The following is a 16527-nucleotide window of genomic DNA, read 5'->3' as shown; positions in this document are numbered from 1 at the left end:
GTGCCTTTTACTGAGGAGTGGCTTCCGTCTGGCCACTCTACCGTAAAGGTATGATTGGTGGAATACTGCAGAGTTGGTTGTCCTTCTGGAAGGTTCTTCCATCTCCACAGAGAAACTCTGGAGCTCTGCCAAGGTGACCATCGGTTTCTTGTTCACCTCCCTGACCAAGGCCCTTCTCCCCTGTTTGGCCGGGCGGCCAGCTCTAGGAAGAGTCTTGGTGGTTCCAAACTTCTTCCATTTAAGAATGATGGAGGCCACTGTGTTCTTGGGGACCTTCAATGCTGCAAAAAGGTTTTGGGTACCAGATCTGTCCCAGATCTGTGCCTCGACACAATTCTGTCTCGGCACTCTACGGACAATTCCTTTGACCTCATGGCCTGTCTTTTTGCTCTGACATGCACTGTCAACTGTGGGACCTTATATAGACAGGTGTGTCATGTCCAATCAATTGAATTTACCACAGATGTACTCCAATCAAGTTCTCAAGGATGATCAATGGAAACAGGATATACCTGAGCTCAATTTTGAGTCTCATAGCAAAGGGTCTGAATACTTATTTTTTTATAAATTAACAAAATTGACCAACAACATCTACAGAAGAGTGGATAACAGCGACTATAGCGATCTACCTACACCATGAGGGGAGGAGGAGGATTTATGTTGGTAGCAAGTAAACAAATGTCCTCTTCATTTGAATTCTAAGCAGGCAGTTCACATGGATGTCTAAAGTATATTTAATCCATTTTCGAATAAGGCTATAACGTATCAAAATGTGGAAAAAGTCAAGGGGTCTGAATACTTTGAACAACGAACACATAAGATGATACGAAAAGCTATGCAAACACAACTTACTAATATTTTTTTTGACATTTTCTTCAGTACGATATTATTATTATTATTTATTTGTTTTACCTTTTATTTTGACAGAGAAGTGAAACACATAGAGATGGAAAAAAGTGAGTGTGTATGTGGCGTGCTGATACAATGTTGTCAGATGCTGCTGTTGTGGTGCGATATGGTAATGTGACTGAACTTTCACACAGATAAGGGGTGTATATTCACTGGAAACCAAACGGAAGCAAACGGGGAGGGACTAATGTGAACTTTTCCAATAAGAAACGCTCGTTTTCGTTGCAAAACGTTTTATTATGGTCTGTACAGTGTGCACTATACGACCCTGTTATGATCACATGGTCTATTCATGTGACATTTCATGAAAGGTATACCGTGTGTGATTAAGTGTAAGTAAACCCAAGTATCCCTTAATGGTCTTTTAATAAGTGTTTTGTCGGCCAGAAGACAAAGAGACCGACAATACCAGCGATATATTCAAATACTGTCTGCGCCTTAACAGGAAGTAAGTTACAATTTTGGGGCAAAATCAACCAGCTATAAACCAAAACGTTATGTCTGTCATTTGAGATTGAATGTCAAGGTCTGTTTTTTGGTTTGCTCCGGTATGAAAGCTAGCTAACTGTATTCTTTACATTTTGACATTTGTTTTGTGTTTAGTGCTCTGCTTTCTGACAGTCTTAAGGAGGAATGTAGGCCTAATCTTAGCCTAGGAAGCCGGTAGTGCATGGGCGCTAGATCTGCACTATCATCTAAACTCGATGTGCATTCCAGGAAATAAATACACTCATGTCCCCAGTGGACCGGCTCCTACATAAAGCATCCTCCATTCAGGCTGCAAAGGCATCGTTTTCCTCCTTAAAGATGCACTTTGCAGAAATCGCGCAGCCATTTCCTGGTTGCTAAAATTCAAATAGTTTACATTATATTTGCTTGTTTTGTAACATACTGAAATTAGTCAGAATCATTGTACTGTGTAAACCGCAGTGAAAATATATTTTCCATAACCAAAAGTATTGAATTTGAAGCTAGCGCACATACGGTAGTAGGAAAATGTATGCACTCACTACTTACTGTAAGTTGGAAAAGAGCTTCTGCTAAATGTAAAATACAACAGATCTATCGTTTCTTAGACTTGGTTTCAATAATATTGACAGATCTATAACATATGAATTTTGTCAGGTCAACCAAAAAGTTACATATTGTAGCTTTAGTGGAGAAGGTGGAAAAATATTCCTCTCACTTTCAGATTTTGTGTATCATCAGAAAGTAACTATCATTCCTAGGCATTAGCCACTCTAGCATCATGGTGCAAATTGGTGCAAATCGTGTTTTACAAAGAATGTATGCATATCGCCATTAAAGTTAAGGAGGAAAATGCTGCTTTTGCTGAGGAGTATTTTTGTAATGTATTTTTTTCTCTCAATCTGATTGGATGGGCCTGGCAGTGTTTAGTTTGCATATAACCTGCCCATTCCACTCCCTCATATCCTAATTTGTACCACCCATAAGTGAAAAGCCTACATGCCAAATATAGACGATATAGTGTGTTCCCTACAGGTTACAGAGAAAGCAGAAGTGCTGAGCTATCTGTTTAGACTGCAGTCCTACCTACCTACCTACCTACCTACCTCCCTCCCTCCCTCCCTCCCTCACTGCCTGCCTGCCTGCCTGCCTGCCTGCCTGCCTGCCTGCCTACCTACTAACAGGTTATGGAAAATGTGCTTGTGGAGTAGGTTGTCTCAAGGAGAAATCCCCCATTGCTATATCAAAGATAATCAAACAAAAGCACTATTGTAAGTACTACAGTAATGTATACAAAAATACAATAGTGTATACTACAGTCTGCAAAAACACTACAGTAATACAACTACAGACTGCAGGGAACTACAGTAATTACTAGTATATAATAAAAAAATTTAGTACAGTATTTATACTATAGTAAACTATAAATACCACAGTATGCTACAGTATTCACTGTAGTGTTTTTGAAGACTTTGGTCCTGTTAATACTACAGTAAAGTCCCCCCCATAGACACAAAACAGACCTGTGTGCAACTATGGGGCAAAACAGAATGGGTTGGCTTACATGTAAACTATATTTCGTCTCCAATATTTATTGAAAACATAAATACATTTGCACTATGAACACTTTTTTTTCTCAAATACATCGTTTCAGTTGTTGGTTAGCTAGCGAATGTTTGCCATATTAGAATAGACGTGACATCAGTCAAAACACATCAAAACAAGACATGGTACACTACTAAAAGTATGTGGACACCTGCTTGTCGAACATTCCAAAATCATGGGCATTAATTTGGAGTTGGTCCCCCCCCCCCTTTGCTGCTATAACAGCTTCCACTCTTCTGTGAAAGCTTTCCACTAGATGTTGGAACATTGCTGCGGGGACATGCTTCCATTCAGTCACAAGCGCATTAGTAAGGTCGGGAACTGATGTTTGGCGATTAGGCATGGCTTGCAGTTGCCGTTCCAATTCATCCCAAAGGTGTTTGATGGGCTTGAGGTCAGGGCTCTGTATAGGTCAGTCAAGTTCTTCTACACCGATCACGACAAACCATTTCTGTACGGACCTCGCTTTGTGCACAGGGGCATTTTCATGCTGAAACAGGAAAGGGCCTTCCCCAAACTGTTGCCACAAAGATGGAAGCACAGAATCGTCTAGAATGTCATTGTATACTGTAGCGTTAATATTTCCCTTCACTGGAACGAAGGGGCCTTGCCCGAACCATGAAAAACAGCCATAGACCATTATTCCTCCTCCACCAAACTTTACAGTTGCCACTGCATTCAGGCAGGTAGCGTTCTCCTGGCATCCGCCAAACCCAGATTTGTCCGTTGGCCTGCCAGACGGTGAACCGTGATTCATCACTCTAGAGAACGTGTTTCCACTGCTCCAGAGTCCAATTGTGGCGAGCTTAACACCACTCCAGCCGGCGCTTAGCATTGCGCATGGTGATCTTAGGCTTGTGTGCGGCTGCTTGGCCATGGAAAACCCATTTCAAGAAAGTCCCGACAAACAGTTATTGTGCTTTTGCCTCCAGAGGCAGTTTGGAACTTGGTAGTAGTGTTGCAACCGAGGACAGACAATTTTCATGCGCTTCAGCGCTCAGCGGTCCCGTTCTGTGAGCTTGTTTTGTCTACCACTTTGAGGCTGAGCCGTTGTTGCTCCTAGACAACTGACTTGTAAAGGTGGCATCCTATGACAGTGCCACATGGAAAGTCATTGAGCGCTTCAGTAAGACTACTGTCAATGTTTGTCTATGGAGATTGCATGGCTGTGTGCTCGATTTTTATACACCTGTCAGCAACGGGTATAGCTGAAATAGCCGAATTCACTAATTTGAAGGGGTGTCTAGTAGAGGTCGACCGATTAACCGGAATGGCCGAATAATTAGGGCCGATTTTCAAGTTTTCATAACAATCGGTATTTTTGGACACCTTTATTTAACTAGGCAAGTCAGTTAAGAACACATTCTTATTTTCAATGACTGCCTAGGAACGGAGGGTTAACTGCCGCCTTGTTCAGGGGTAGAACGACAGATTTTTACCTTGTCAGCTAGGGGATTATTTTTGCAACCTTCCGGTTACTAGTCCAACGCTCTAACCATTGCACTCCACAAGGAGCCTGCGTGGCAGGCTGACTACCTGTTACGCGAGGGCAGCAAGAAGCCAAGGTAAGTTGCTAGCTAGCATTAAACTCATCTTATAAAAAACAATCAATCTTGACATAATCACTAGTTAACTACACATGGTTGATATTACTAGTTTATCTAGCGTGTCCTGCGTTGCATATAATCGATGCGCCTACTTCGACAGACGGTGATTTAACAAGCGCATTTGCGAAAAAAGCACCGTCGTTGCACCAATGTACCTAAACATCAATGCCTTTCTTTAAAATCAATACACAAGTATATATTTTTAAACCTGCATATTTAGTTAATATTGCCTGCTAACATGAATTTCTTATAATTAGGAAAATTGTGTCACTTCTCTTGCGTTCCGTGCAAGCAGTCAGGGTATATGCAGCAGTTTGGGCCGCCTGGCTCATTGCGAACTGTGTGAAGTCCATTTATTCCTAACAAAGGCCGTAATTAATTTGCCCGAATTGTACATAATTATGACATAACATTGAAGGTTGTACAATGTAACAGCAATATTAAGACTTAGGGATGCCATCCGTTAGATAAAATACGGAACGGTTCCGTATTTCACTGAAAGAATAAACAAGTTTTCGAAATTATAGTTTCCGGATTCGACCATTTTAATGACCAAAGGCTCGTATTTCTGTGTGTTATAATTAAGTCTATGATTTGATAGAGCAGTCTGACTGAGCGATGGTAGGCAGCAGCAGGCTCGTAAGCATTCATTCAAACAGCACTTTTGTGCGTTTTGCCAGCAGCTATTGCGCTGTTTATGACTTCAAGCCTATCACCTCCCGAGATTAGGCTGGTGTAACCGATGTGAAATGGCTAGCTAGTTAGCAGGGTGCGCGCTAATAGCGTTTCAAACGTCACTCGCTCAGACTTGGAGTAGTTGTTCCCCTTGCTCTGCATGGGTAATGCTGCTTCGAGGGTGGCTGGTGTCGATGTCTTCCTGGTTCGAGCAAAGGTAGGGGCGAGGAGAGGGACGGAAGCTATACTGTTACACTGGCAATACTAAAGTGCCTATAAGAACATCCAATAGTCAAAGGTATATGAAATACAAATCTTATAGAGAGAAATAGTCCTATAATAACTACAACCTAAAACTTCCTACCTGGGAATATTGAAGACTGTTAAAAGGAACCACCAGCTTTCATATGTTCTCATGTTCTGCGCAAGGAACTTAAACGTTAGCTTTTTTACATGGCACATATTGCCCACTTACTTTCTTCTCCAACACTGTGTTTTTGCTTTATTTAAACCAAATTGAACCTGTTTCATTATTTATTTGAGGCTAAATAGATTTTTATTGATGCATTATATTAAGTTAAAATTAGTGTTCAGTATTGTTGTAATTGTCATTATTCCAAATACATTTTTTTTTAAATGGCCGATTAATCCGTATCGGCTTTTTTTGGGTCCTCCAATAATCGGTATCGGCGTTGAAAAATCATAATCGGTCGACCTCTAGTGTCTACATACTTTTGTATATATTGTGTATCAAGAACAATATAAAACTATCTGAAAGGAGTCACCTACAATTCCCCAGTTGGCAGCTTTCTTGTCATTGTTGCTAGTTATCCGCCCACCCAGAATCACAACAATTGAAGCATGCACATCGAATCCGTGATGTTGTCAGCTAACCCATCTATAGTATTTTTTTAATGTGGGTGCCCTTGTCTTGCTCTGTGGGTGTTTTGTGGTATTGTCTGTGCGTGAAAACTGGGGGTGTTTAAAAATCCCCATAAGAATGCAAAAAATGACAAATCTCTGTTTCACAATGGACAAAGAATATGTTTTTTTATTTAATTGTACATGTTTGTGTGTCACTCCAGGCTGAGCTACCGCAGTTGAGTGAGGAGGATGCGAAACCGACAGAGGGGGGGAGGTCAGCTGGGCCTAATCCTCCTGGCCTCCCAGGTCTTCCAGGTGGGGGTGGAGAACATTCCCCCTGTGACGCTGGCTGTATTGGGCCTTAACGTCTACCTCTTTCTGGTGCCCAACGTACCCCTCCTCCAGGCCTGCATCAGCGTCCAGCAGGCCTACTGGCGTGGTGACTGGCGCCGCCTCGTGCTGTCGCCGCTGCACCACCTAGACGACTACCACCTGTACTTCAACATGGCATCCTTCCTGTGGAAGGGCGTCAAGTTGGAGCCCCGGCTTGGCAGCAGCTTCTACGCCTGGCTTCTGGCTGTTTTCTCCCTGCTGACGGGTGTGATTTATCTGCTGCTGGAGATGGTGCTCTCGGAGATCACCCAGGACCCCTCTTACAGCATACAGTGTGCAGTCGGCTTCTCAGGTACTAGCTAGCTACAGTGTCAGTGTGTTTGCTGTTATGCTGCTGAGGAAGGTTTCTATCCATCCTCACAATAGTTTGGGTCATGGGAGTTTTTTGACAAGGAAAACCCCCAGGTCCTAGTTATAAGCCTACACTTTAATGGGCCTCTGTTGGTCAGTAAAAAGGTCCTCTCTGTTTTTCAACTCTGAATTTTCTTACTGAATTGACCTCAATCGTGCTGTGAGTGGCATGGTGAGACTGAACTGTCTGTCCTGTGTTGTAGGAGTGCTTTTCGCTCTGAAAGTGCTGAGTAACCACTACCACCCTGGAGGTGTCTCCTACGTGATGGGCGTCCCAGTGGCCAATCGCTACGCCAGCTGGGTTGAGCTGGTGCTGATTCATCTAACGTCACCGGGGTGAGTTCTTCTTTGTTGCAGGAGTAGTCAGATGCACAGTAAACACATGGTCTACGCCTACAGACTTTTTCCCCAGCCCAGCTCTCACAAGTTTCCAATAAGAAATGCAAATTTTAGTTAGAATTTTTTTTACTGTTGTGTGCCCGAGTGAACATGACCCAAGGTTCAACGTAAGTTCACTAGACAGTCTCTTATCATCTGCAATGTGTCAAATAGTTCTAAATGAAAGCTTACAGACATAACTAGGTTTGATAAAAAGGGAGAGTGGGGTAAGTTGAGCCTACCTTGTTTCTAGGAAACCATACACAAAATGTGTAGTTTGACCAAATATTTACGAAGAGGTCATCGTTTCATGGAGTCTGAAGAAAGAAACCACATGGAGACAGTGATAAGCAAGTTAGGTCCAATAAATGTATTGTGTTAGAGGTTTCATGATTCTTGTATCTAACCCAAAGTACATAATTTAAAGATTGTTCTATACATCAGTTGGGGTCTCAAAAAGCTTCAATATGAGGTCTTATACCTAGCATGAATGTGCATCCTTGTAGCTGTTGGCTAATATAGTCAAAATGTTTGCCATGGGGTAAGTTGTGCCAATGGCAAGTTTATCAAATTCATGTTTTTTCTTACCGGGCGTAATGCAAGGCATTATCTCTGAAAATTTCAGATGAGCCTTTGTTAAAAGATGCTTAAAATACCAAAAAGTGATTGTATTGAATTGTGTTTGGGAAATAAAGATAGACATGGTTTTAAAAAGGTTGTGGCAATATTTCATTCAGTGCAGAAATGTGTAGGCGGCATAATTTACCTTGTCCCGCGGCTCAACTTACTCCGTACCCGGTAAATTGTGCCAAGAGAACACTTTTTTTAGACAAGTTATGTAATGTTTACATTAATTCAGATTATTTCTAGGGAATCCACAACATCTTGAAATATAGTGCATTTGGAAAGTATTCAGACCCCTTGACTTTTACCACATTTTGTTACGTTACAGCCTTTTTCTAAAATTGATAAAATTGTTTTTTCCCCCTTCATCAATCTACACACTATACCCCATAATGACAAAGCAAAAACATGTTTTTAGACATTTTTGGAAATAAAAACAAAAAAAAACGAACAGAAATATTACATTACATAAGTATTCAGACCCTTTACTCAGTACTTTGTTGAAGCACCTTTGGTAGCGATTACAGCTTTGAGTCTTTTTGGGTATTACGCTACAAGCTTGGCACACTTGTATTTGGAAGTTTCTCCCATTCTTCTCTGCAGATCCTCTCAAGCTCTGTCAGGTTGGATAGGGAGCGTTGCTGCACAGCTAATTTCAGGTCTCTCCAGAGATGTTCGATCGGGTTCAAGTCCGGGCTCTGGCTGAGCCACTCAAGGACATTCAGAGACTTGTCCCAAAGCCACACCTGCGTTGTCGTGGCTGTGTGCTTAGGATCGTTGTCCTGTTGGAAGGTGAACCTTGGCCCAGCCTGATGTCCAGAGCGCTCTTCATCAAGGTTCTCTCTGTACTTTGCTCCGTTCATCTTTCCCTCGATCTTGACTAGTCTCCCAGTCCCTCCCGCTGAAAAACATCCCCACAGCATGATGCTGCCACCACCATGCTTCACTGTAGGGATGGTGCCAGGTTTCCTCCAGATGTCTTGCTTGACATTCAGGCCAAAGAGTTCAATCTTGGTTTCATCAGACCAGAGAATCTTGTTTCTCATGGTCTGAGAGTCATTTAATTATGGAGTCGTGTGTGTTGTAGCCAGGTGGTAACTCATAACACGTTCTTCTGTGCAGGACCTCTTTTGTGGGACACCTGGCAGGCATCCTGGTGGGGCTTCTCTACACCGCTGGTCCTCTGAAGATCATCATGAGAACAATTGCAGGTTTGTGTGTGTGTCCGTGGGCAATGTTTTCCTCTCACTAAACATGCGCAACAAGCTAAAAACCTGTGCAATGACGAGTTTGGTATTTTTGTCTCACCTGCATTTGTGTCTGCACGGATCCTGTACAACTTTGGACCTCTGTAGGTGGAGCATAACACGGGATTGTCAAGCAGAGGTGTGGAGGAGAGTATGCTTATTAATATTTCCACAAAGTATATATTACTTTTTATGACTTTATCAAGAGGCTAAGAGACAAGATTAAAATGGGGACAAATGTGACCGACCAGCTCATTTCGGTCTTTTGTAGCAAAATTTGAAATGGTGTATGAATTTGTTCTTAACTGACTTGCCTAGTTAAATAAAGGTTAAATAAAAATATTTACAAGTTAATGGTGAGCTAATTACAGAAAATAGATTACGATTGTGAGTGACAAATTAATAGCAGGATATTATTTTGGATAATTTTGGAACTTGGACACTATCTAGTCCCAACTCATAATGTTACTACCCTGCATAAATCTACAGTTCGCTAACCAACTAGCTAGGTTAAATAACTAGCAATGAAAATGGCTCTGAGATATGAATATTACTACATGTAACGTTAGCTAGTTAGCCAGCCAGCTAGCTAACAGTATGCTTTAACTTGCAATTAAGATAACTTTCTGACAAACATTGAAACATATAATATCTGAAAATGTAGCTAGCTAGACTCTTACCCGTATACACAGATGAACACTTCTCCCTCTCTGTCACGGATGGCATAGTTGCCCTTAGTTTGAAGATGTAATCTGGAGACAGGTGTTTTATACAACAGCCTTCTGTGTTCTCTTTTCGACTCCCACCGCATTTGCAATCCTACTCTGCTTCCACCGGGCATTCCACTGATTTCAAAACTCGGCCCTCCAGAAAGTGGAGAGCTGTCTTTCAAAAAAAATCTGTGTTAGAAAGAATGACCTACACGTACTGAGCAGCTCATTATAGACAGAAGCGTTCTACATGGCAGACCAATCCGAACTCAGATCTCGGCATGTCCATCCCATCCATTATCTCAGCCAATCGTGGCTACCGGGAAGGTTCCTGTCTTTTTCCGTGGCTAAACCAACTAGGCTCGGAATTTTTTTAATTGTATTCATATTTACAGATGGCATACACGTTTGTTATTAAGGCACATGTTCCAGAAGGCATTTCTGCCCCCAAAAATGTATAAAATGTTGATAAAATAAAAATGTAATGTTTACGGTCAAATGCCTCTCCTGTGAAGTAGTGACGTCCGACATATGCCTAGTTTCCTAAAACCACTCACAATTATCAGTGACAATCCATATGCCTATGAACGAGGACGTTGTTGTTGCTTAAAGGCCAACTTCTATATTTAACTAAAATAGCCTATATGTTGTAATGTATTCTTGTCTTTTTAGCTTCGCAAGTAAGAATAAATATGAACGTCAATATACTTGAATTTGAACATCAGTTTGAAATAAACACCATTAACACATTTTAAGTAATTTTCAGACCTACATTAATCTATTGATTATTTATTCACATATTCCACCCATTTACCCAGTAGTTATTGCTGTTTAGGTATTTGATAGACATCAAATTTATTTATATAGCCCTTCTTACATCAACTGATATCTCAAAGTGCTGTACAGAAACCCAGCCTAAAACCCCAAACAGCAAGCAATGCATGTGTAGAAGCACGGTGGCTAGGAAAAACTCCATAGAAAGGCCAAAACCTAGGAATAAACCTAGAGAGGAACCAGGCTATGAGGGGTGGCCAGTCCTCTTCTGGCTGTGCTGGGTGGAGATTATAACAGAACATGGCCAAGATGTTCAAATGTTCATAAATGACCAGCATGGTCAAATAATAATAATCACAGTAGTTGTCGAGGGTGCAGCAAGTCAGCACCTCAGGGGTAAATGTCAGTTGGCTTTTCATAGCCGATCATTGAGATTATCTCTACCGCTCCTGCTGTCTCTAGAGAGTTGAAAACAGCAGGTCTGGGACAGGTAGCACGTCCGGTGAACAGGTCAGGGTTCCATAGCCGCATGCAGAACAGTTGAAACTGGAGCAGCAGCACGGCCAGGTGGACTGGGGACAGCAAGGAGTCATCATGCCAGGTAGTCCTGAGGCATGGTCCTAGGGCTCAGGTCCTCTGAGAGAGAGAAAGAGAGAATTAGAGAGAGCATACTTAAATTCACACAGGACACCGGATAAGACAGGAGAAATACTCCAGATATAACAAACTGACCCTTGCCCCTCGACACATAAACTAGTGCAGCATAACTACTGGAGGCTGAGACAGGAGGGGTCAGGAGACACTGTGGCCCCATCCGATGATACCCACGGACAGGGCCAAACAGGAAGGATATAACCCCACCCACTTTGCCAAAGCACAGCCCCCACACCACTAGATGGATATCTTCAACCACCAACTTACTATCCTGAGACAAGGCTGAGTATAGCCCACAAAGATCTCTGCCACGGCACAACCCAAGGGTGGGCGCCAACCCAGACAGGAAGATCACGTCAGTGACTCAACCCACTCAAGTGACGCACCCCTCCTAGGGAGGGCATGAAAGAGCACCAGTAAGCCAGTGACTCAGCCCCTGTAATAGGGTTAGAGGCAGAGAATCCCAGTGTAGAGAGGGGAACCGGCCAGGCAGAGACAGCAAGGGTGGTTCGTTGCTCCAGAGCCTTTCCGTTCACCTTCACACTCCTGGGCCAGACTACACTCAATCATATGACCCACTGAAGAGATGAGTCTTCAGTAAAGACTTAAAGGTGGGAATGAAGGTGTGCTTATACCTGTTCAGCTTACATGTAGGGGAACCCTATAGCATCTGCCTGAGGGGAGGAGCTGATACTCCGAGTGGAGTACATCGGAGTGGTCTGAAATAAAATTCTGGGCTTGCCTGATAATGGCTTGTTCAAAAATGGGCTGCAGGAACGAATGCTGACTCACACCCATGACCTTCATGACAGTTTGTGTCAAGTGGGCAATTTGAGATTTTAGTCAGACTGATTTCCAAATCAGACGATGATGCTATATTTTAGGATACTCTCTAAAACATTGTAACAGTGTTGCTTCTATGCCTCTCCTTTCCCCAACCTGAGCTCCAACCAGGGACCCTTGGAATATCGACAACTGTCACCCATATAGCATTGTTACTCGTCACAGCGGCCCTTGCGAAGCAAGTTTCAGAGCGGGTGACGTCAACGCTATCTAGCTAGCCATTTCACATCGGCTACAAAAGCATGGTTGAAAAAGTCGCCTTAGTTTGTGTGTATGTTTTTCTCTTGATTTTTTTTTTGCCTGTCGAAACCACTGGTTTTGTCCTTCTTTTAACAAGAAGGACAAAGGACAAACGTGTATGTGGTGTTAGTTCCAAGCTGCACTGTTTTTCATAGACTTGTCAGGTTAAATGCATTTGGAAACAAAATAAATCATATTATGTGTCCAACCACAGTACAACATTACATGATTAAACACCTTAAATGATCAGGTGTCTACTCTCCCAACAGGATTTGTGATGAATGGATACCATGCCAGACAAAATCCATATAATAACTCTTCAGGTATGTAGCTACATGTACAATTGAAGTCGGAAGTTTACATACACCTTAGCCAAATACATTTAAACTCAGTTTTTCACAATTCCTGACATTTAATCCTAGTAAAAATTCCCTGTCTTAGGTCAGTTGGGATCACCACTTTATTTTAAGAATGTGAAAAGTCTGTAAACAATTGTTGGAAAAATTACTTGTCATGCACAAAGTAGATGTCCTAACCGACTTGCCAAAACTATAGTTTGTTAACAAGAAATTTGTGGAGTGTTTGAAAAACGAGTTTTAATGACTCCAATCTAAGTGTATGTGAACTTCCAACTTCAACTGTATGTCTACTCATTTTGCACCTTGATTTATTGACGTCTCGCTTCCACATTGGGCAAAGAGTCTGGATTATTTTTGTTTGTGTGTGCAATATACACTGAACAAAAATATAAATGCAACATGTATGCCCCATGTTTAATGAGCTGAAATAAAAGATACCAGAACATTTTCACAAGCACAAAAAGTGTATTTCTCTCAGATTTTGTGCACAAATTTGTTTACATCCCTGTTAGTGAGCATTTCTCCTTTACCAAGATATGCCACACCTGTCAGGTGGATGGATTATAAAACCTCAGGCTCATTACACAGGTGCACCTTGTGTTGGGGACAATTAAAGGCCAATCTAAAACGTGCAGGTTTGTCACGCAAATCAAATCACATTTTTAGCAGATGTTATTGCGGGTGTAGCGAAATGCTTGTAAAAATGTATGACACAAGAAAAACCAAATACTGCAAAGTTGCTTAGGAACTAGAAGCAGAGCTGCCATGTCTGTTGGCGCCATCTTGCACATCAACACAATGCCACAGTTGTCTCAGGTTTTGAGATGCGTGCAATTGGCATGCTGACTGCAGGAATGTCCACCAGAGCTGTTGCCAGAGTGAATGTTCATTTCTCTACCATAATGAACGTCGTTTTAGAGAATTTGGACGTACTTCCAACCGACCTCACAACCGCAGACCACATGTATGTCATTGTGTGGGCGAGCGGATTGCTGATGTCAACATTATGAACATGGTGGCGGTGCCCCATGGTGGCGGTGGGGTGATGGTATAGGCAGACATAAACTACGGACAACAAACACAATAGCATTTTTCCGATGGCAATTTGAATGCACAAAAATACAGTGATGAGTTCCTGAGGCCCATTTTTTTTCCGGTATCTGTAACCAGTCCTGTATTCCCAGTCATGTGAAATCCATCAATTATGGCCTAATGATTTTATTTCAATTGACTGATTTCCTCAAATCTATGAAATTGTTGCATGTTGCGTTTATATTTTTGTTCAGGATAGTACCAAGCACTCTGAAAATGGTCTCACACTTGCCAAGAGCGTGATATATTTGGTAATCCTATTGTGTGTGGGTGGGGGGGGGGGGCATTCTGTAGGATACAGTGGCAGTAGTGGAGGACCTCGTGCGCACCCCCAGAATGGTCACCCTTACACTGGAGGTCTATCAGAGGATGAGCAGTACGAGGCAGCCATCAGAGCCAGTCTCAATGGCAGAGGTGAGACAACACAGGCCTGGGTTGTGTTCATTAAGCAGTAGGCAACAAACGGAAGAAGACTGGGACTACCTGACCTTGTCGAATAAGAAACACACATTTTCATTCACTGTTGCAAACCATAAAAAAAAATAAAACACAATTCAGTTGCATACCCTAATCAGGATTCACAGAGGACTTGAAAATTTGAATAATAAAAAGCCTTAACCTTTCGAGTCCCACTGTCACGCCCTGTTAAATATCGTGGTTTGAGCTACTGGGTTGGATTCGTCCATTGAATTCATCTATTTCTTCTGATACCATTAGTCTGTGTGATTTAATGGGGGCTGAGTTAGAGAGATGTTTGTGAGATAAGCGCAGGATCCTGTAGGGGTCCGGGGGAGCGGTTCATCTCACAAAACGCCTGTAGAGTCCGAATGGTTTCTTATGCTCTATGACGCTCAGCCACACAAGTCATTAAAAGGTAAGGGGTTCTTCTACATAGAAGATCATAGGAAATCCCAGGACATATTGTCTATAATACTGTATTAAGCTCACATAGTAACTGTCACAAACGCCACACAGCTGTCACTGACTAGACGGATATTCATTTCCCATTGAGAAAACAATTTCTGTACTTACAGCATCCTTAAATATATATTTTTTTTTAATCAGGTTTCTGCTTGGCAGAACTTATTTTTATGTCAAGTGGATTTGTGTTGTACTTGTAGCCCTGGTTGTCCTGAACATGTTTATACACTTCAATGTGAGGCTAAATATGAGGGAAGAGCAAGCAGATGAATGAAAGTAGTTATTCTTGTTTTGATCTGGGAAGCCTGGGTACAATGGAGTTAATTGTGCTGGAAAATAGTTAATTGGAAGTGCTTGAATATGTTTTGATCCATTTAATCTAAATGTTGGGTCAAATAACTCCTCTATATGAGGGCCCACAGCCCAATCCAAGCCTACAGCCTCAGTCACAACACCTGCATGTGTCAATCATTATAATTCAGAAAACAAATCTTTGTTCTTATGTCCCTTAGGGGGCTCCACTCAGAGAAGACCAACCTCGTATGGTTTCAACATCCCAGGAGAACTGACAGCAGAGGAGATCAGGAGGCGGCGGCTCCAGAGGATTGACCACTTTGACTGACCAAGCTGGACTATTGGTTCATTGGAGGATAAAAATCTCTTTCCTCAAGGAATACTACACTAAAAAACGATAGTATTTTGTCAGTCTACTGTTAAAGGTAGAATCAGTGAAATGATGTTGCACAAGGCTCGATGAGCAAGATGCAAGCCTTCGCTCTCACCCAGTCACACACAGTAGCTGTGCACGGGTTCGCTTAACGCTCTTACAAAGTGGTAGCCAAGGGACCAGAACAGCAGAAGTTTAGCCTCGCGCTCCAACTCTCATAGCTGTTGGGGAGTGTTGTTTCATTTGTCATTTTATAATAAAAAATATCTGAAAACGTATAAATATTCAGCAGTGAAAACAGCCAAATGTATCCAAATCGCGTTTTAGGAACCACACTGTCAGCCTGGTAGCACCCAAATTATGACGGATTTGACATGTTCACTTTGTAGTGTTAGCTTTATTGAATGGGTGCCAATGACGGCGTTCTTGTGCTATCTATCCCCCTTGGTTGGCGTGCCATTGAGCTCTTACCGTATGTATTGGGCTACTAATTAATTATTTTCAACTATCAATTAAGATTTTAAGTTCTGTAGTATTTGAATGTAATAGGATTACCAAATATACTGTACCTGTCTCTTGGCAAATATGAAACGGCAATTTTATAATTTTATAGATCTGGGAACTAAGTCTTCTATTTTGATACATTTTGCTCTAGAGGGAATCTGAGAATGAATTTGTAATTTAACATGAGAGTAATATGATGTATTTCTTATAATCTTGTTTGTTAAACAATATATTCAGTACATTAAAGACTACACTTGATCTAGTATGAAACTTATAGTACTCCAATAACCATTTACAATTGGAATCAAGCCAGATAATCAGACATGACACTTGGAAATTAGATGCATTTATTTTACCTTTAAACAGTCCACATAATGCTTTTAAGACTACTGGTTGCTTAGAGGAATGTGTGTGTTAGTGAAAGGGTTATCCTATAAGGATTAAGTGTGCTGACAGAAATCGTACCAAGTGTTTTAAGAAGAGGATTGTCTTGGGGGTGGCTCAGCGTGTGTCAGTGATGTTGAGTTACCATCTTTAACCTCTGATATGCCTCTAACGTTACGGGAGTAGCCACACATTGAGAATGGGGAGGGGGTTGGAGAAGAACGCTCCCCCCTTTCCAGAACCGAAGTCAGTCAGTCA

At 41.9% G+C, this 16527-nt stretch overlaps 1 protein-coding gene across 3 annotated transcripts; it reads left to right on the top strand.

The window, feature by feature from the left end:
- The first annotated feature begins 1192 nt into the window (after window positions 1–1192).
- Window positions 1193–16155, top strand: rhbdd1 (rhomboid domain containing 1). Of its 3 annotated transcripts, none has more exons than XM_038961709.1 (7): window positions 1193–1357; window positions 6350–6813; window positions 7076–7208; window positions 8997–9085; window positions 12612–12665; window positions 14088–14207; window positions 15227–16155. In XM_038961709.1, the coding sequence occupies exons 2-7, from the start codon at window positions 6378–6380 to the stop codon at window positions 15334–15336; spliced, it is 942 nt and encodes a 313-aa protein (XP_038817637.1). In that variant the 5' UTR covers window positions 1193–1357; window positions 6350–6377; the 3' UTR covers window positions 15337–16155. The 3 variants fall into 3 exon arrangements, with proteins under 3 accessions (XP_038817637.1, XP_038817635.1, XP_038817638.1); XM_038961707.1 differs by lacking the exon at window positions 1193–1357 and adding an exon at window positions 4496–4547; XM_038961710.1 differs by lacking the exons at window positions 1193–1357; window positions 14088–14207 and adding an exon at window positions 4496–4547.
- Window positions 16156–16527: the final 372 nt, after the last annotated feature.

Source organism: Salvelinus namaycush, chromosome 23 (genome assembly GCF_016432855.1).
Source record: "Salvelinus namaycush isolate Seneca chromosome 23, SaNama_1.0, whole genome shotgun sequence".
NCBI classification, from domain to species: domain Eukaryota; kingdom Metazoa; phylum Chordata; class Actinopteri; order Salmoniformes; family Salmonidae; genus Salvelinus; species Salvelinus namaycush.
Note: the sequence above shows the minus strand (reverse complement) of the source record. Positions and strands in the feature narration are given on the sequence as shown.